This window comes from Schistocerca gregaria, chromosome 6, assembly GCF_023897955.1.
Source record: "Schistocerca gregaria isolate iqSchGreg1 chromosome 6, iqSchGreg1.2, whole genome shotgun sequence".
NCBI lineage: Eukaryota > Metazoa > Arthropoda > Insecta > Orthoptera > Acrididae > Schistocerca > Schistocerca gregaria.
The window spans coordinates 71398625-71420124 of record NC_064925.1 but is presented as its reverse complement, the minus strand read 5'-3'; the positions used below and the strand labels follow the sequence as shown (position 1 = coordinate 71420124).

Sequence of the window (21500 nt, the reverse complement as noted above, 5' to 3'; positions counted from 1 at the left end):
GTCTCTCTCGCCAGGCGGTCAACAGTTTCATTTCCGGGTATCCCGACATGGCCCGGGGTCCAAACAAAGACCACAGATCTGCCGCAACGGGCAAGAGTATGCAAGGACTCCTGGATAGCCATCACCAGACAAGAACGAGGGAAACACTGGTCGAGAGCTCGTAAACCGCTCAGGGAATTGCTACAGATAACGAAGGACTCACCTGAGCAGGAGCGGATATACTCTAGGGCACGAAAGTTGGCGACCACCTCAGCAGTGTAAACACTGCAGCCAGCCGGCAACGAACGTTGTTCAGAATGGTCCCCTAGAGTTATTGCATAACCGACATGACCAGCAACCATCGAACCGTCAGTATAGACAACGCCAGAGCCCTGATACGTGGCCAGGATGGAATAAAAGCGGCGTCGGAAGGCCTCCGGAGGGATTGAGTCCTTTGGGCCCTATGCCAAGTCGAGCCGAAGACAAGGGCTAGGCACACACCACGGGGGTGTACGCAGAGGGGCCCGGAAAGGAGGTGGTACAGGGAAACACCCAAGCCCGAAGAGAAGCTGTTTGACGCGTACGGTGATCGGACAACCCGACCGGGGCCGACGTTCTGGCAGACGGACGACTGACTGCAGGAACAGGACACGATAATTTGGATGCCCGGGCGAGCTAAAAACATGGGCAGCATAAGCAGCCAGTAATTGCTGGCATCGTGGAGGGACACCTGCCTCCACAAGTATGCTGTCCACAGGGCTGGTCCGGAAGGCACCAGTGGCAAGGCGTATCCCGCTGTGGAGGATTGGGTCCAGCAGCCCCAACGCAGATGGGGATGCTGAGCCATAAGCTAGACTCCCATGGTCAAGACGGGACTGGATTAATGCCTGGTATAGCCTGGACTTGGGAGGAAGTATATGAGGCCGCGACGTGCACGCAGAAGGTACGATACGACAGAAAATTGCAGATATAGATCGGCGGCCCCGAAGGCCCCATCCATGAAGCGCAGAAAGGATGTGATGACGCCATGTCGTATCATACGCCTTCCGCAGGTCTAAAAAGACAGCGACCAGATGCTGACGGCGGGCAAAGGCAGTACGGATGGCCGACTCCAGGCTCACCAGATTGTCGGCGGCGGAGCGGCCCTTCGACTCCAGGCTCACCAGATTGTCGGCGGCGGAGCGGCCTTTACGGAACCCACCCTTTGACGGAGCCAGAAGGCCCCGAGACTCCAGTACCCAATTCAAGCGCCGGCTCACCATCCGTTCAAGCAACTTGCAAAGAACGTTGGTGAGGCTAATGAGACGGTAGCTGTCCACCTCCAAAGGGTTCTTCCCCGGTTTCAGAATGGGGACAACAAGACTTTCCCACCATTGCGACGGAAACTCACCTTCGACCCAAATGTGGTTGTAAAGGTCGAGGAGGCGTCGCTGGCAGTCCACTGAAAGGTGTTTCAGTGTCTGAGAGTGGATGCTATCTGGGCCAGAAGCGGTATCAGGACAAGCGGCGAGGGCACTGCGGAGTTCCCACTCACTGAATGGAACATTGTACAATTCAGGATGGTGGGTGCAAAAAGAAAGACTCCGACGTTCTATCCCCTCTTTAATGGAGTGGAAGCCCAAGGGGTAGTTGGCAGAAGCGGAATTCAGAGCAAAGTGCTCTTCCAAGCGGTTTGCAATGACGTCGGAGTCAGTGCAAACTGATCCATTCAGTGAGAGCACAAGGAGCTGACAGGGGTCCGATAGCCATAGAGGTGGCGAATCTTGGCCCAGACCTGTGATGGAGTGACATGGAGACCAATGGTGGACACATACCGCTCCCAGCACTCCTGCTTGCATTGGCGGATAATGCGGCGGGCTCGTGCACGCAGCCGTTTGAAGGCGATAAGGTGTTCGATTGAGGGATGTCGCTTGTAACGCTGGAGCGCCCGCCGGCGAGCTTTAATCGCTACAGCGATCTCAGGCGACCACCAAGGCACAGTCCGCCGCCGAGGGGACCCAGAAGAACGGGGAATGGCAGATTCGGCGGCAGTAACGATGCCGCTGGCGACCGACTGAACCACTGCATCAATGTCATCGTTAGAGAGAGGCTCAATAGTGGCAGTGGAGGAGAACAAGTCCCAGTCAGCCTTATTCAGAGCCCATCTGCAAGGGTGCCCAGAAGACTGACACTGTGGTAGTGACAGAAAGATTGGAAAGTGGTCACTACCACAAAGGTCGTCATGCACTCTCCATTGGACAGACGGTAAGAGGCTAGGGCTACAGATCGAAAGGTCAATGTCGGAGTACGTGCAATGCGCCACACTGAAGTGTGTGAAGGCACCATCATTTAATATCGAGAGATCGAGCTGCGCCAATAAATGTTCAACGATGGCGCCTCGACCTGTTGCCACCGACCCACCCCACAGAAGGTTATGGGCGTTAAAGTCGCCCAGTAACAAGAAAGGTGGCGGCAACTGGGCTATCAGAGCAGCCAGGACATGCTGCGCGACATCACCATCCGGGGGAAGGTAAAGAATACAGACGGTAACAGCCTGTGGCGTCCACACCCGAACAGCGACAGCCTCTAAAGGTGTTTGGAGAGGGACAGACTCACTGTGAAGAGAGTTCAGGACATATATGTAGACACCACCAGACACCCTTTCATAAGCTGCCCGGTTCTTATAATAACCCCGGTAGCCACGGAGAGCGGGGGTTCGCATTGCTGGAAACCAAGTTTCCTGCAGAGCAATGCAGAGGAAAGGGTGAAGGCTGGTAAGTTGGCGGAGCTCAGCTAGATGGTGGAAGAAACCGCTGCAGTTCCACTGGAGGATGGTGTTGTACATGGCTGAGAAAGGCGTGACGGGACTGGGAAGGGAGATTACGCCGCTGGGTCACCTGTTGCCTCCGATTTAGCACCTGTGATAGTGTTTTCCATGGCGTCTGATGGCCCGGCGAGATCGAGGTCCTCAGCGGAAGCCAGAATCTCCACCGCATCCTCAGACGCAGAGCTGGAAGGTTGCGGTGGGATGGCTGCCACCGCGAGTTCCTTGGGCTGAGAGCTCTTCTTGGGTTTCTCACACCGTTCCTTGGGTCGCACCGACTGGGAGGGCTTCACTGATTCAGTCTCCGGGACGGAGGAGGATCGTGAAGCCCTACGACGAGCTCATTGCGGGCACTTACGCCACTGTCGGTCGTCAGCCTTCTCGCTGGCGGAAACCTGGGAAGGGAGGGACCCAAGGGACCCCTTGCGAGTGTGAGTTGGACACTTCTCCGGCTTAGAAGTGGGGACGGACGTCCCCGATGGGTGGGATGGTGCTGCTCCTGAGGTAGATGGCGCAGGAGCAACCCGGTGGGTAGAGCCCCCCACTGGCGGGGGACAGGAGGAGTTTTACTACTCGTCGATCCGGCCACAATTGGAGAAACAGACGGGGCTAGCACAGGTGTTGTAGAGCAGCGTAGGAAGATGTCATTCTCACAGGATGGAGTCGGTCGTATTTCCTTTTGGCCTCAGTATAGGTTAGTCTTGTATTCCATGATTTTACGCTCTTTCTGGAAAATTCAGCAGTCTGGCGAGCAAGGTGAATGGTGCTCCCCGCAGTTGACACAGATGGGAGGCAGGGTACATGGAGTATTGGGATGTGATGGGCATCCGCAATCTCGACAAGTGAGGCTGGAAGTGCAGCGAGAAGTCATATGGCAGAACTTCCAGCACTTCAAGCACCGCATCGGGGGAGGGATATAGGGCTTAACGTCACATCGGTAGACCATCACCTTGACCTTTTCCGGTAATGTATCCCCTTCGAAGGCCAAGATGAAGGCACCGGTAGCAATCTGATTTTCCTTCGGACCTTGATGAACGCGCCGGACGAAATGTACACCTTGGCGCTCTAAATTGGTGCGCAGCTCTTCATCAGACTGCAAAAGAAGATCCCTATGGTAAATAACTCCCTGGACCATATTTAAACTCTTATGGGGTGTGATCGTAACGGCAACATCCCCCAACTTGTCACAAGCAAGTAATCGTCGTGACTGGGCAGAGGATGCCATTTGTATCAGGACTGACCCAGAGCGCATTTTTGACAAGCCCTCCACCTCCCCAAACTTGTCCTCTAAATGCTCGACGACGAACTGAGGTTTTGTGGAGAGAAAAGACTCCCCATCAGTGCTCGTACAAACTAAGAAGCAGGGCGAATAACTGCTACTGTCATCCTGAGACTTACTTTCCTCCCACAGTGTGGCCAGGGAGGGGAACATTTTTGGATTGTACTTCTGAGTGTTAAACTGAGCCCGAGAACGCTTAGAGACTGCTGGCGGCTGGCCACCAGTGAGAGACGATGTACCACGCTTCATTGCGGGTCATCCGCCCTGATGCCACCTACTCCGACCAAGGGCCCTCCCCACGGGCGCGACCCAGCCACGGCAAGAGCCACCTGGCAGGATGGCCGTTGCCGGGAGTCCCGATACCCCAGGAGGATAGGCATCTACTCCTTGGCATATGTGGAGAGTTAACGGTGCAGGCATCAGTAGAGCGATCCCTGTGTTGTCAGGGGGCTACAACCAACAGGGTACATGGCGGCCCCACCACAACGGACTGGGTACCGTGCTGGATGTTAGGTAACATGTGGTCCATGGTCGACGTCGTTGCAGAAAGAGGCACTGCACAGTGCAAGGTGTAATCTGCACGCAGAAACAGAGTCATGCCCAAGAGATGGAGAGCAGACAGGACTGCAGTTCAACGGTGTATAAGCTGGCAAAAGGTCTGATCACTAGATGGACACAATGCACCAAGTAAGGCGCCTTCCCCAATCGGCTCGCTCTTCGGAAAATTTTGAGAGATGGAGGTCAAATCCAACAGGGGACCATCATATAAGACCGAAAAGTTTGAGACTCCTTTTAGTCGCCTCTTACGACAGGCAGAATACCGTGGGCCTATTCTAACCCCCAAACCCGCAGGGGGTGACATGGCCAGGAACCCACATAAAGCTAACTGGAGACCCGTCGTCCACCAGCTGCTGAAGAGAGCGTTGGATCCAGTGCACGAAAGGGTGAACCGGATACGGATCACCGAGGCTCTGGATGGCGCTCAGAGAATCGGAGCAGATGACATAAGCAGAATGTCGGTGGCGGCAGACGTAAAGAACAGCCTGGTAGAGGGCAAAGAGCTCAGCTGTGAAGACCGAACAATGGCCATGTAGCCGGTATTTGAAACTTTGTGCCCCAACAATAAATGAACACCCGACCCCGTCATTGGTCTTAGAGCCATCTGTATAAATGAAGGTCACATTAATGAACTTCAAACGAAGTTCGACAAAACGGGAGTGGTATACCGAACCGGGAGTAACCTCCTTTGGAAGCGAGCTGAGGTCAAGGTGAACGCGAACCTGAGCCTGGAGCCAAGGTGGCGTGTGGCTCCTGCCCACTCTAAAAGTTGCAGGGAGTGAAAAATCAAGGTGTTGAAGGAGGTGACGAAAGCGAACTCCAGGGGGTAGCAGGGCAGAGACATATAACCCGTATTGACGGTCGAGAGAATTGTCAAAAAAGGAACGATACGATGGGTGGTCGGGCATTGACAGTAGCCGACAGGCGTAACGACAAAGCAGTATATCACGCCGGTAGGTGAGTGGCAATTCACCGGCTTCAGCATGAAAACTCTCGACGGGACTAGTATAAAACGCTCCGATCGCAAGCCGTAAACCCCGATGCTGTATGGAGTTGAGGCGGCGTAAGATGGATGGCCGTGCAGAGGAGTATACAAAGCACCCATAATCCAGCTTGGAGCGGACGATCGACCGATATAGGCGAAGAAGGACGGTTCGATCCGCTCCCCACGACATGCCACTGAGAACACGGAGGACATTTAGAGAACGGGTACAATGGGCAGCCAAATATGACACATGTGAAGACCAACTAAGTTTCCTGTCAAATGTAAGACCTAAAAATTTTGTGGTCTCCACGAATGGGAGAGCAACGGGACCGAGTCGAAAGGACGGTGGGAGAAACTCTTTGTAGTGCCAGAAGTTAATACAGACCGTTTTCTCGGCAGAAAAACGGAAGCCATTGGCGACCCCCCAGGAGTAAAGACGGTCAAGAGTATGCTGAAGACTGCGCTCCAGGAAACATGTACGCTGCGTGGTGCAATAGATGGTAAAATCATCCACGAAAAGGAAGCCTGATACATCATCTGGGAGGCAATCCATTATTCGATTGATCACTATGGTGAAGAGAGCGACGCTCAAAACGGAGTCCTGTGGTACCCCATTCTCCTGGCGAAAGGTGTCTGACAGGACAGAACCCACACGTATCCTGAACTGTCAATCCATTAAAAAGGAACGAATAAAAAGAGGGAGGTGACCGCGAAAGCCCCATGTATGCATGGTGCGGAGAATGGCCGCCCTCCAGCAGGTGTCGTAAGCCTTCTCCAAATCAAAGATCACAGCCGCGGTCGGGCGCTTCCGCAAGAAGTTATTCATAATGAAGATCGACAAGGTCACCAGATGGTCAACAGCAGAGCAGTGCCTACGAAATCCACATTGTACATTGGTAAGTAGGCGTCGAGATTCAAGCAGCCAAACCAACCGAGAGTTAACCATTCGCTCCATCACCTTACAGACACAGCTGGTAAGCGAGATGGGTCGATAACTGGAAGGCAAGTGCTTGTCCCTCCCCAGCTTAGGAATCGGTACAACAATAGACTCGCGCCAGCATGCGGGAACATGTCCCTCAATCCAGATGCGATTATAAGTACGAAGAAGGAAACCTTTACCTGCACGAGAAAGGGTCTTCAGCAACTGAATATGAATAGAATCAGGCCCTGGAGCGGAGGACCGTGACCGGGGAAGTGCATTTTCGAGTTCTTGCATGGTGAATGGGACATTGTAACTTTCACGATTCGAGGAATGGAAGTTAGGTGGCCGAGCCTCCTCTGCTTGTTTTCAGGGGAGGAAGGCAGGTGAAAAAGCGGCCAAGGCATTGGAGACATCCTCAGGGGCCACAAGGACGTCATTCACGACCGTCAAGCCAGAAACTGGTGAGTGGATCTTAGTGCCAGATAGCCGGTGCAGGCTACCCCAGACAACAGAAGGAGGAGTAGAACTGTTGAAGGTGCTTGTGAAAGCAGCCCAGCTGACTTTTTCGCTTTCTTGAAAAATACGACGACACTGCGCACGTAATCGTTTATAATTGATACAATTCGCCACCGTAGGGTAGCGGTTAAAGGTACGTCAAGCACGTCGACGAGCACATAAGGCTCCAGGGGACCGGTACGCGGCGTGGAGAAGAAGTAGTGTGAGGGATGGAATATTCAGCAGCAGTGAGAATGACTTCCGTGAGGTGTGCGGCCTGACTATCGCAGCTTGTGAAGGTTTGATCCTGAAAGGTCTCCCTGGAAGAGAAGAGCCCCAGTCTGCTTTGGAGATGTTCCAACTAGTTGAGCACGGAGAGGGGGTATGATGCAGGAGATGGATAACACACGGGAAGTGGTCGCTCGAATATGTATCAGAAAGTGCATACCACTCAAACCGGCATGCAAGTTGGGTAGTACATACAGAGAGGTCTAAATGGGAATAGGTGTGAGAGGTGTCTGAAAGGAAAGTAGGGGCGCCAGTATTGAGGCAGACAAGATTGAGCTGTTTGAAAACGTCTTCTAACAGGGAGCCCCTCGGAGAGGATGCTGGAGAGCCCCAAAGAGGGTGGTGAGCATTGAAGTCTCCAGTTAACAAAAATGGTGCAGGTAGCTGAGCAATAATTTGCAGCATGTCTGCCCTGGTAACGGCAGACGACAATGGAGTGTAAACGGTACAAATGGAAAATGTAAAAGTGGGGAGAGTAATGCGGATGGCAACTGCCTGCAGGTCTGTGTGCAATGTGATGGGATCATAGTAGATATCATCCCGGACCAGCAACATAACCCCTCCATGAGCCGAAATACCTGCTACAGGCGGTAGGTCAAAACGCACAGAGGTGTAGTGTGCCAAGGCAATTTGATCGCATGGGCGTAGCTTCGTTTCCTGGAGGGCTACGACGAGCGGACGGTGCAAGCGGAGCAGCAATTTCAAGTCCTCTCGGCTGGAGCGAATGCTGCGAATATTCCAGTGAATAAGTGCCATCGTGAGAAGAAGAAGATGCAAGAAGGGGTCATCTCGAAGGCCGCTGAGGGCCCGGCTTCGAGCGAGCACTGCCGCCGCTAGCAGGAGGCGGACAGTCATCGTCCACTTGTTCTATAGGTTCATCGGCCATCTTGTGAAGATGGCCGGGAGGGGGAGCTTCCTCGCTGGTGAACGGCCAGATGTTCTGCTACCAGCGGTGTGGCCAGGCGAAACGGATGAAGGCCTGGGGCGGCAACCGCTGGGTGGCGCAGGAGAAGAAATGCGCTGTGCTTCCTATGAGCCTTCTTGGAAGGTCGTTTTGTGGAAGGATTGGTCGATGGCTGAGAGTTCGAGGTACGTAGAAGGTCTGCACGAGACGGTTCCTTCTTGAAGGCCCGTGCATCTGACTTCTGGGTCTTCGTCCTGGCAGAAGCTGATGAAGGTGCTTGTGTCGGAGGGGTGACGGGAGGAAGAGGAGACGTCGACCGGGCAATCTTAGCACTGGCCGAACGGACGACTGTAATGCTGAAGGTCAGATCGCATGTCTGCGTCGCCACCTCCCTGGTAGTCTGAGGAGAGGCGAGGACAGTACTGTATTTCCCCGCTGGGAGCAACGTGGGCTTCCTACTAGCAAATAGCTTGCGAACAGCCAAGGTGGACACTTTCTCTTTGACCCGAATTTCTTGGATACAGCGTTCTTCCTTGTAGATGGGACAGTCGTGGGAGGACGCTGCATGGTCACCGTGACAGTTCACACAATGAGGAGACGGAGGTGGACAGTCACCCTCATGGGCATCCCTGCCACAAGTCACACATGTAGCCGCATTGGAACAAGACTGGCAAGTGTGATTAAAACGCAGACACTGGTAGCAGCGTGTAAGTGTCGGGACATAGGGGCAAACAGAAATAACCTCGTAGCCCGCTTTGATGCGCGACGGCAGCTGAACACTATCAAAGGTCAAGAAAAGTGTCCGGGTCGGTACAAGGTCATTGTTGACCTTTTTCACGACCCTATGGACAGCCGTCACGCCCTGCTCAGCGAGGAAAGACTGAATCTCCTCGTCAGTCAATCCGTTGAGTGATCTAGTACATACCACACCAAGAGACGAATTCAAAGTGCGGTGAGCCTCCACTCGGACAGGGAACGTGTACTGGAGTGTTGCCCGAAGCAGTTTTTGTGCCTGAAAGGCGCTCTCAGTTTCTAGTAACAAGGTACCATTACGCAACCTGGTACAAGACTTGACCGATCCGGCTATGGCATCTACGCCCTTCTGGATAGGGTTGACAGAGGAAAAATCCTTTCCGTCCTCAGATCGAGAAACTACGAGGAACTGTGGGGCAGGCGGTAGTACTTTTGTCACCGGTGGCTGGTCAAGTTTCCGTTTGTGGGCAGAAGTCGAGAGAAAAGAAGAAGAGAAATCCATTGCGGAGGAATCCCCCATGATTGCCAGCGTCTCCGATGGCACACTCCTTCCTTGTGGGGACCCTCTCAGAGGGCATTCCCGCCTTAGGTGATTGTTCACACCTCAGGTCACACCTCCCGAGAAACGGACGGAGGGACCAATCGGCATGGTCGGAAGGTGTCAGCTCAGGCAATCACCCCTCCCTGGGCCTGGCCTTTACCAGGGGGTACGTGCTTGCCTCACTTGTCTACCCAGGGTGGGGAATTACACGTTACCCCGTCACCGGCTACGCGTGCGAACACGTGGGTTGGCCTTCAAGCACGCACAGGGAGGAAGGAAAAAGAGGAAAAAGAAAGGAGAGAGGGAAAGAAAGGACAGACTGTCTCAAACGCCGAGGCGGAGACCAGAGAAGGATAAGGGAGCAAGGATAAGGGAGCAAAGATAAGGGAGCAAAGATAAGGGAGCAAAGATAAGGGAGCAAAGATAAGGGAGCAAAGATAAGGAAGCAAAGATAAGGAAGCAAAGATAAGGGAGCAAAGATAAGGGAGCAAAGATAAGGGAGAAAAGATAAGGGAGCAAAGATAAGGGAGCAAAGATAAGGGAGCAAAGATAAGGGAGCAAGGAGGAGGAGGCAAGGAGGAGGAGGCAAGGAGGAGGAGGCAAGGAGGAGGAGGCAAGGAGAAGGAGGCAAGGAGAAGGAGGCAAGGAGAAGGAGGCAAGGAGAAGGAGGCAAGGAGAAGGAGGCAAGGAGAAGGAGGCAAGGAGAAGGAGGCAAGGAGAAGGAGGCAAGGAGAAGGAGGCAAGGAGAAGGAGGCAAGGAGAAGGAGGCAAGGAGAAGGAGGCAAGGAGAAGGAGGCAAGGAGAAGGAGGCAAGGAGAAGGAGGCAAGGAGAAGGAGGCAAGGAGAAGGAGGCAAGGAGAAGGAGGCAAGGAGAAGGAGGCAAGGAGAAGGAGGCAAGGAGAAGAGTAAGTAAGACAGTGAGATGGAGAAGAACAAAGAAAGGAACCAACCAAAGGAAGGAAGAAACCAGAAGAAGTGAAAAACCAAAATGAACGCAAATATAGGTAGGCGCTAACTACCCCCTTAAGGGGGAGGGACTCCTTTTAGTCGCCTCTTACGACAGGCAGGAATACCTTGGGCCTATTCTAGCCCCCGGACCCGCAGAGGGGGGGGGGGGGAGGGGGGGGGGGGCTGTGGATGCCTTGAGCAGATGGAGGGAATATTTTGAAGAGTTGCTCAATGTAGGTGAAAATACAATCAGTAATGTTCCAGATTTTGAGGTAGAATGGGATAGGAATGATGACAGAAATAGGATCACATTTGAGGAAGTGGAGAAAATGGTCAGTAGATCGCAGTGCAATAAAGCAGCTGGGGTGGATGAAATTAAGTCAGAACTCATCAAATATAGTGGAACGTCAGGTCTTAAATGACTACACAGGATAATTGAAATGGCCTGGGAGTCGGGACAGGTTCCATCAGCCTGGACAAAAGCAGTAATCACACCAATCTTCAAACATGGGAAGAGAAAAGATTGTAACAACTACAGAGGTATCTCTTTAATCAGTGTTGTGGGTAAAATCTTCTCAGGTATTGTTGAAAGGAAAGTGTGAGTATTAGTTGAGGACCAATTGGATGAAAATCAGTGTGGGTTTAGGCCTCTTAGAGGTTGCCAGGACCAGATCTTTAGCTTACGGCAAATAATGGAGAAGTGTTATGAGTGGAACAGGGAATTGTATCTATGCTTTATAGATCTAGAAAAGCCATATGACCGGGTTCCTAGGAGGAAGTTACTGTCTGTTCTACGAGACTATGGAATAGGAGGCAAACTTTTGCAAGCAATTAAAGGTCTTTACATGGGTAGTCAGGCAGCAGTTAGAGTTGATGGTAAATTGAGTTCATGGTTCAGAGTAGTTTCAGGGGTAAGACAAAGCTGCAACCTGTCTCTACTGTTGTTCATATTATTTATGGATCATATGTTGAAAACAATAGACTGGCTGGGTGAGATCAAGATATGTGAACCCAAAATAAGCATTCTTGCATATGCGGATGACTTAGCTGTGATGGCAGATTCGATTGAAAGTTTGCAAAGTAATATTTCAGAGCTAGATCAGAAATGTAAGGACTATGGTATGAAGATTAGCATCTCGAAAACGAAAGTAATGTCAGTGGGAAAGAGAGATAAACGGATTGAGTGCCAAATAAGAGGAACAAAGTTAGAACAGGTGGACAGTTTCAAGTACTTAGGATGCATATTTTCACAGGATGGCAACATAGTGAAAGAACTGGAAGGGAGGTGTAGCAAAGCTAATGCAGTGAGCGCTCAGCTACCATCTACTCTCTTCTGCAAGAAGGAAGTCAGTACCGAGACTAAGTTATCTGTGCATCGTTCAATCTTTCGACCAACTTTGTTGTATGCGAGTGAAAGCTGGGTGGATTCAGGGTACCTTATCAATAAGGTTGAGGTTACGGATATGAAAGTAGCTAGGATGATTGCAGGTACTAGTAGATGGGAACAATGGCAGGAGGGTGTCCACAATGAGGAAATCAAAGAAAAACTGGGAATGAACTCTACAGATGTAGCAGTCAGGGCGAACAGGCTTCGATGGTGGGGTCATGTTACACGCATGGGAGAATCAATGTTACCCAAGAGACTCATGGGTTCAGCAGTAGAGGGTAGGAGGAGTCGGGGCAGACCAAGGAGAAGGTACCTAGATTTGGTTAAGAATGATTTTGAAGTAATAGGTTTAACATCAGAAGAGGCACCAATGTTAGCACTGAATAGGGGATCATGGAGGAATTTTATAATGGGGCTATGCTCCAGACTGAATGCTGAAAGGCATAATCAGTCTTAAATGATGATGATGATGACACTTTTTCTTTATTTTCAGGTCAATTTGGCAAATTTTTTCTATATTAAAGTAATCTACAGTAATAAATGTATAATTAAGTGCAGTAACTTTTCGGTAAATCATTTCTACACTGAAGAGCTAAAGAAAATGGTGTACCTCCCAAATATCATTTAGGGCCCCAGCTAGCATGCAGAAGTGCTGCAACACAATGTGGCATGGAGTTTACCATTGTGTGAAGTAGTGATGCAGGGAACTGACACCATGAATCCCACAAGGCTGTCCATAAATCCATACAAGTACAAGGGGATCGAGATCTCTTCTGAACAGCACATTGCAAGGCATTCCAGATATGCTCAATAACGAATTTGGTGGCCAGCATTAAGTCTTTAAACTCAGAAGAGTTTTCATCGAGCCACTCTGTAGCAATTCTGGATGTGTGGGGTGTCGCATTGCCCTGCTGGAATTGCCCAAGTCTGTCGGAATGCACAATGGACATGAATGGATGCAGGTGATCAGGCAGGATGCTGAAGTATGTGTCATCTGTCAAGAGTCATCTCTAAATGTATCAGGGGTCCCATAACACTCCAACTGCACACGCCCACCCCACTGAACAGTCCCCTGCTGACATGCAAGGTCCATGGATCATGAGGTTGTCTCCATTCCCGTACACGCCCATATGCTCGATACAATTTGAATCAAGACTCGTCCAACCAGGCAACAAGTTTCTAGTCATAAACTGTCCAATGTGTCATGCAGTCATCAAGGGTAAATAGGTGGGCCTTCAGCTCCGAAAGCCCATTTGGATGATGTATCGTGGAATGGTTCGCATGCTGACACTTGTTAATGGCCCAGCACTGAAATCTGCAGAAATTTGCAGAAGGGTTACACTTGTGTCACATTCTCTTCAGTCGTCGTCTGTCCCGTTCTTGTAGGATGTTTTTCTGGCTGCAGCAATGTTGGGGACTTAATATTTTACTGGGTTACTAATATTCACGGTACACTCATGAAATGCTTGTATAGCAAAATCCCCACTTCATGGCTGCCTCGGAGATGCTGTGTCCCATTGCTCATGTGCCAACTACAAGACCACATTCAAACTCGTTTAAATCTTGATAACCTGACACTGTAGCAGCAGTAACTAATCTAACAATTGCACCAGACACTTGTCTTACATAAGAGTTGCCAACCACAGTACCATATTCTGCCTGTTTACGTATCTCAGTATTTGAATACACATGCCTGTACCTGTTTCTTTGGCACTTCAGTGTATTATTTTCAGACATTTTGGATTTGAACATTTTTAATGGACAAATTTTCCATGTGTTATTTCCCACAAAAATGTTTAAAATTTTGTTCCACTTAAATATTGCTTCCATATAAAAGAATAGGTGTGCCGAAATTCACTAAAATCCTTCCAATAGTTTCTGGTATATATGTTCCTGAAAGGAGAAAACCTTAAGTTGCAGAAATATAGTTTTAAAGTTTGGATGAAATGTTTTAAAATTTTTAAAAATCACAACTTTGCTAATACTGCCCATACTCATATCCCAGTTTTTCCTCATCATTCCCTGCATCTCTTTTAGCTCCTCTTGTCCTTTGCACAGCAATTTTTTCTATGTTCTGTACAGAAGTCTCGGCCTTCATGATTGGCTGCTCTTTGATGACCTGCAGTATCTGCTCAGTAAAGGCTCCAGCTGTAAAGCCCAACTTACTGAGGATGGAAGGTCTTGCCACATTCCGACCATTAAACACTGCTGCAATTTCCAAAGCAGAAATTTTCAGTACCAAATTTGAAACACAGTGTTTGGCCATCTCTTTCAAATAAGACCACTGAAACTTTCATTTGCGTTCCGCATTCTTCTAACAGTTCTGGTGAAAACAGTGCTCAAAAAGTTGGTTTAATGGCCACTGCAACCACATAAATGAGGTTATTTTTATGGCTGTAAGCTTCTCCACTTTCATTGCTTTTCAGAATTTTGCACCATTCATTAGAACATAGGCTATGTTGAGATGGTAGTGTCTGTCAACAAGTAATGAAACCAAATGGCCAATACTCCCTTCCTCATACTATCCAAATCTGTGAGGTTATTTCTAATTGCATCACCATTATAGACTTTCAGGCTGTCAGTTCTCTTCTTTGTTAGTGTCTTTTTACCTTGCAGTGGCTTCCCATCCTCTCCAGTAGCTTGCCTTTATTATCTGCAACAAGTCATCCACCCATCTTCTTCTGAATATGAACTAAGCACTCCTGTTTTTCAATAGTACAGTCTTTTACATAGGGCTGACTTTCATTTACATTCGTGAAAGCACCAGAATCTTCATCTCTTGAATATTGTGTGTATCTTACTCCATACTTTCGCAAAGACCTAGGGAAAATGAGTTTCACACCAGCACCTTCCATGCCATCCCTTGAGCCTACATAATTCCTGCTACAAACAGCTTTGTGAACTTCTTGCTGTTCTGTTTGTTTACCTGTATCATATTTCTTGTGCAAGGAACACACAGAACAATATTTAGATATTTTCATGGTGTCTTCTCCCCTTCAAGACAACAACTAGTGCCTGTAGTATTTTAGATTGTTCAATGTATGTATGTAATAATTTAATAAGTATCCTTTCTTACTTTTTTTATGTCTTTTGGCCATGCTCTGATATGTTATGATGGACGTCTTCAAGAACTGCTTCTTAATTCCTGTTGGAAAAACTCAACACTATGTTGCTAATTAATCTTGAGTGGTGCACTCACTCATTTAATAACAGTATGGAAAGAATATATTGTTACTGATTACTGAGTCTTGCCTGCTCCTGTGTGTGTGTGTGTGTGTGTGTGTGTGTGTGTGTGTGTGTGTGTGTGTGTGTGTGTGTCCAGATGACACTTGTGACGAGATGGGCACCAAGGTAACTACTGTCAAGGTGTAGAGCAAGCTCTGCAACAGGCAACTGTGTGTTGTCAGTATACACTCTCTGTCTTTGCTGCTTTCACCATAACTGGTAACTTGGTGGTCATACTAATATAGAATGCCGAACAGTGTTTACATAACAGCTGGTATACAACACATGTTGTTTCACAGGTGGCTCTCCCTTTGATGGTGTATCTTTTGCCATTTACAGGGCCGGTATAGGATGCGGTAGGGGGGTACATAGGGCAAGTCTTACAGTAGGTATGGTCACAAGGATAGGAGCAATAGTGTAGGGAAATGGGTGCAGAAGGAGCATAGATTCTGACCATGGATGTTTTTTTTAAGGGGGGGGGGGGGGGGTGTTTAAAGCTATTCTATGTGTGGCGGGTAAAACGTCAGAGTCGACCTCTTTTTCAGAGCATGATTACAGAAAGTTACATAATTTTCAAAGTAGTTGATTAATACATTCAAGATCAGGATAGTACTGAGTGACAAGAGCTGTAGTCCAAGGAATCAACAGTACCAGGATTGGATGTGACGGCTCAGGAAATCAGCTTCAGAACTAGACTAATGGGGTAATTACATCCTGTGAAGGCGGTGTACTGCTGAAAAGAGTCTGCATCTGAACAGATACGTTTGCCTGGGATGCCAAGGCTGTATGGGAGGAAAGATGGTGATTGTCAAAATGTAACTTCTGCTGTTTATTAGTTGGTTTAGTTAGTACAGAAAAGTGTAAGTGGCCCTTAGTGAACCGCCGTCCTGCTGAATGCCAGTCCAGTGTGCTAACCACTGTGCCACCTCACATAATGTACGAAATAAGTAAGTATGCCACTAGATCCCATCTAGACTTTAGTGTCTCCTGCAGACATGTGTGCTATTGCTGAGTATTTGTCCAATTTTGAAGTCGGTTCAATTCCGAGTGCAAGTGGATTCCAGCAAACTGCAGTTTAAACATTGCAGATGTTCATAAAAAGCCAAAGTATGCATTATACATTCCCATGGTTGGCTGCACAACAAAAATCTACCTATTCAACACTCCTCACCACACACTCATAATTCTCAGCCAAGCTGGGTCACTGCCCCCTCTCAAAATTTCCATAGAGCTGTGCTTGAATGACAGTGAAACATGGATGGCAGTATCTTCTAGGGTGCTGGTCAAATGTACAAACAGCAACTAATACATAAATAATAGATCACACTCACTATTCAGTCCAATTATCAATCTTTTGCTCATCCCACAATCTAGTGATGCCCATTTGTACCATCTTCACAAGAGGTTTTCCGCTGTAATTTATTCAAATGCAAGAATTGCAGTAAGTTTGTTGGACATTTTATTCTGGGTTAATTTTCCTTCTCATTTCATCTGAATTTCATAATCATATTCTAAAGCTGATTAAGGGGAGCTGGAGGTGCCTATGCTGCCCATGTTAAAATCACTAAGTTTGAGGAACATTTATGAATAAACTACCAAATAGAAAAATTTGAATTTTTTTTTTTTTACATATCTAGTGGTTTAGTATTGCAATTATGACAGAGGGATTTTGGAGTATCTTTTCTAGTTTCCTTCCATTTTTTTTAATACAAATAATTGCTTTATAATTAAACTGAAATGAAACTACTGAACATATTGCCAAATGGGTGTGTTACAATGTAAGTTTGACTACTAGGAGTGCTGTATAAAAATTTCATCTCTCTAGCTTGAGTGGATTTTGAGAAAATGTTCATTTTATTCGAAAAATTCTAATTTACGGGAAATGGCTATCAAAGTTTCTCAATACATTCCTGCACTGTTGTTGTTGTTGTTGTTGTTGTGGTCTTCAGTCCTGAGACTGGTTTGATGCAGCTCTCCATTCTACTCTATCCTGTGCAAGCTTCTTCATCTCCCAGTACCTAGTGCAACCTACATCCTTCTGAATCTGCTTAGTGTATTTATCTCTTGATCTCCCTCTACGATTTTTACCCTCCACACTGCCCTCCAATACTAAATTGGTGATCCCTTGATGCCTCAGAACATGTCTTACCAACCGATCCCTTCTTCTGGTCAAGTTGTGCCACAAACTTCTCTTCTCCCCAATCCTATTCAATACTTCCTCATTAGTTATGTGATCTAGCCATCTAATCTTCAGCATTCTTCTGTAGCACCACATTTCGAAAGCTTCTATTCTCTTCTTGTCCAAACTATTTATTGTCCATGTTTCACTTCCATACATGGCTACATTCCATACAAATACTTTCAGAAATGACTTCCTGACACTTAAATCTATACTCGATGTTAACAAATTTCTCTTCTTCAGAAACGCTTTCCTTGCCATTGCCAGTCTACATTTTATATCCTCTCTACTTCGACCATCATCAGTTATTTTGCTCCCCAAATAGCAAAACTCCTTATAGGATGGATTATCAGGGTCTTCTTCTTCATCCTCCAAAAGCTTCCTCTTCTGTCTTCTTTTCTGGTCTGTTGTTTCGTCATACTTCATATGCCTTTCTCTTCTCTGCTCCTCTTATCCTTTCTCTGTCAATATTTCTTAGTGCTCGTACAGTGTTCACCCTGGCTGTAAATCCTAATGCCTTCAGAACTTCACACTTCACACTGTTCCCTTGGTTGTAGATTGCTATTGCATCATAAATGCCAAAGTGCAGTGTTCTTAAGCTTACAAACACCCTTTTAGGAATCACTTTCCAAATCAAATTGTTTACGCTCTCATTATGATTCTGCGTCTTTCCATGTAGACATTTGTGTAACAATTCTGGCTGTGCTAAGTCATGAAAAATTGGTTTTATTGCATTTATCACAGCTGCTGGCAAACCATGTTTGTGGTCATAGTCCTTTTTTGCATTATATTTGCACCAGGAATCTTTTGGGCACAGGCTGTGTTGAGGGTATTCATTGGAAGAGGCAGTATGAAGGAACAATGCTCACACTGCTTTTCGCATGTCACTAGCATTACTAGTATTTTGCCTTATAACATGCCCATAGTATCTCTGTAGATGTTCAATCACCTCATCAGTAAGCCTGCCTCTCCCTCCAATTGTCTTTCCATCACTGAGCTCACTTGAACCCAAAGTTTGTTTGAGCATACAAAGCCATGCACCCATACACTTTTGCACATGCCCAATGCATTCCAACTTTTCAACTACAAATTCATTTCCATATGGTTTCAGTTCCTCTATAGTCTTGAAACCTTTGGAGTCACCATCCCCAAGGTAGTATTTGTACCTAACATTGTATCTGGGGACTGAACATTCAAAAATTTGTTTCACTCCATCCACTTCCATTGCTCCACTTGATCCACTAAAATTTGCCTCACAGGTTCCACTGTGCTCTCCTTTGATTTTATTTTTGCACCTACAATGTTCTGATAATATTGCAACATCTATCACTTTTGCACTATCACCACAAGTAGCAGTTACAACCCCTTTCAGGGATTTATGACCCCTCTTTTTCCCAGGAACCATCTAATGCCACTACCAAATCCCTAGAACCACCGTTAATTTCTACAGATTCCTCCACTGCTTCCTTCATGGTTTTCAAAGCCACATCTTCAACAGAGGATCCTACCAGTTCGCAGTAGTACCCAAATTTGCTTGGAGGCGATAGCAAGTTCATAATACCACAAAAAAGTTTACCAGCAGCAGACCCTTTTCCAATGGATCGAAGACCATACACAAGTCGAACATTCACATCAAACACACTAGATCGTCCATTTTCACCAAAGAGACTGGCATGTGAATTGTAGAAAGTCACTTGATACTTGCATCATGCATAGATTATCTTCATCTCACAAGCTAAACCAAAGTGCTTTGTTATCTCTAGTCCCACTCCTACACTTGAACACATTTTGCACAGAATACTTTCTTTAAGCACAGAAGATAATAATCCAATATTCAGTACTTCGTTAATATCATCACTGTCACTAACATATTCACGAAATCTGTCACTTCCACCAGTCAGATTCTTGCTAGAAGATGTCACAGGGCTATGGCTGGCCATGTGTTGCTTAGCAGAAGAACGCACTGTTTCAGTAATTGTATAGCAACTTGGCATTAGTGTTAATTTTCTTTTCCCTATGTTCTTCCTCTTCTTATATACACGGTTACTAAAACGTGGCATCGTAACCAGAACAACGCTTTACACAAGAAGTATAATACTACCAACAAGAGGCGCAACACTGAACTAATTCGAAACGGTAAACAGCAAAGAGACGATGTCTCGTATTTGTGTAAATACTTTTAATAATGCCATCACTCAAATACCACCATCTGAGACAATGGACTACTTTTGCCACCCTGGTACATGTTTTGTAATAACTAATCTCTATGACAGTCCTGCAGAACAATTACAAAAATCCTCTTTACCTGTGATGACGGTATTATTTGTTGTAGAGTTTGAGCAGGACTGTGATGATAATCCAAATTAATATTAAGCTGTTGGTGGATGATAGTGTATTGCATAACAGGACTCCAAGACGTTACCTTAGGTGCACCTAACTGCCAACAACAGCTCTCACTGAGATTCCAATAGCTTTGGACTCATCACATTTAATGAGTTGGAGAGAGGGAATCATAAACAACAATGTGAAATGGGTATAAATGTAGCGATACCATATCTTATGTACACATTCAATATTAAGATTACACCTGTCATTTAATTATAACATCTACTTTATAGGTTACAACAACTGTAATTGGTCACTGCATTACTATGCTATGATTCACCAATGAAAATGCGCATAACACTAAAAACATACTTTGCATCATGGAACAATTAATGAATACTATAGTGAGATGAAATTAACATGGAATTATTTGCTTTAGAGAGAGAGAGAGAGAGAGAGAGAGAGAGAGAGAGAGAGAGAGACCCTAAAGCAGCTGTACCAACTTACATACCTAATACCATAAACCAACAGCAACTTAAGTAACTATAAAGTTATTCACACTATGCTCTAATCTATGGTGTGTGTGTTTTAACTTGTGCTATTTATTTGGTAGAGCAGATGTAACACAACAAACCTGTACCTTTGTAAGAATCCTGCAACTGTTGTTATTGACCCAATATCTTGTGACAGTCCTTCCTGTTTGACAGTTTCAGCAGAACAACAACCTTCAGCATTAGGCATCGGCGAAAGACAACCCCGTGACATGGGGATACAAAGTGTCATGGACGCACCCGAGGGCATTATCACAGTCTCTGTAGGTGCTGGAGGAGACAATGCAACTGCAAGAGGTGTAGATGTTGGTCCCATAGCTATGGAGGGAGGACGGGATGGAGGCGCAGATGCAGGTACTGTAGGAACATTTTGTTGGGATGCCATTGCATCCTGCAACAGACATCGCACGTCTTCAGCAGATGCCAAGTCCAATGGCGTTTGACTTTCCTGATTCTTCAGAAAAGGATCGGCCCCATGTGCCAGCTGCAAAAGATACATATGTTGATATAAACTTTAAAATAACGTGAAACAGTTAGCAGCTATTTTCGAAGCCACAGTTTTTTTAAATAACAATTTTTTAAATTCTGATCATGAGTAAAAGCTCTCTATGTTCAAAAATAAAGTACACAGTAATTTAAACATAATACTTGACACGATGAACTGGTGACTTGCCAGTAGTGGGAACTTTGTCATATGATTAGGTTTAGTCACATTCCAATTCAAAGTGGTGTGCATTGTTATTTCAAAGAACGAGTCTGAGAAGTGATCACAATAATCAAACACAGAAAATAGCTTCGCAGGAAGTTGTGACAACTTGCTGCTGATGTCAATAATTTTATTAACAATGAGGACAACAAAGGTGTGTTAGTGCCAACACAGAAGGTAATGGGCGGTGCAAGGAAATGTTGATAAGCAAAACTTAAGCAAGTCAATGGTGTGCAAATTACAGGAGGAGGGACACGACGTCAAGCGTGGCAGGACTTAAATATCTGCCCCAAAGCGGATGCTTTTTCTATGAGTAATGCTACTTTGGTGACTTCTGCTGCTTCTACATTCAAGTAGCTTTTCAGTTGGAGTCACAAGGCTGAGTGGATCTCCTCCCAGACCTTTCCACCACAAACAGATACAGAACAGCATCAATTATCAAAACTAACTGGGGGACAAAGTGTTTGGAAAACCAGTTTCTTCAGATGCAACTGTAAACTTTTATTTACCAATTAACAAATAAAAGCTACATATAATATCATCAATCTTTCTCATTATTACAAAAACAAGCACAGTAGGAATGCATAGAATTAATCCTTAAAGAAACCACAATTTTCATCTGTCTACACAAGACTACAAGACTGCCAGCTTAGGAGCAGCTAAGTCCCATAC

The 21500-nt window shown here is 46.8% G+C and overlaps 1 protein-coding gene across 2 annotated transcripts in view; it reads right to left on the bottom strand.

Annotated features, from left to right (window-relative positions):
* LOC126279045 (poly [ADP-ribose] polymerase tankyrase) overlaps positions 1–21500 on the bottom strand; it is a 287326-nt gene that overhangs the window by 50947 nt on the left and 214879 nt on the right. For both annotated transcript variants that reach the window (XM_049979452.1, XM_049979451.1), the window contains exon 13: positions 20212–20606. In XM_049979452.1, coding sequence (XP_049835409.1) covers positions 20212–20606 — 395 coding nt within the window. The remainder of the gene's footprint in view (positions 1–20211; positions 20607–21500) is intronic.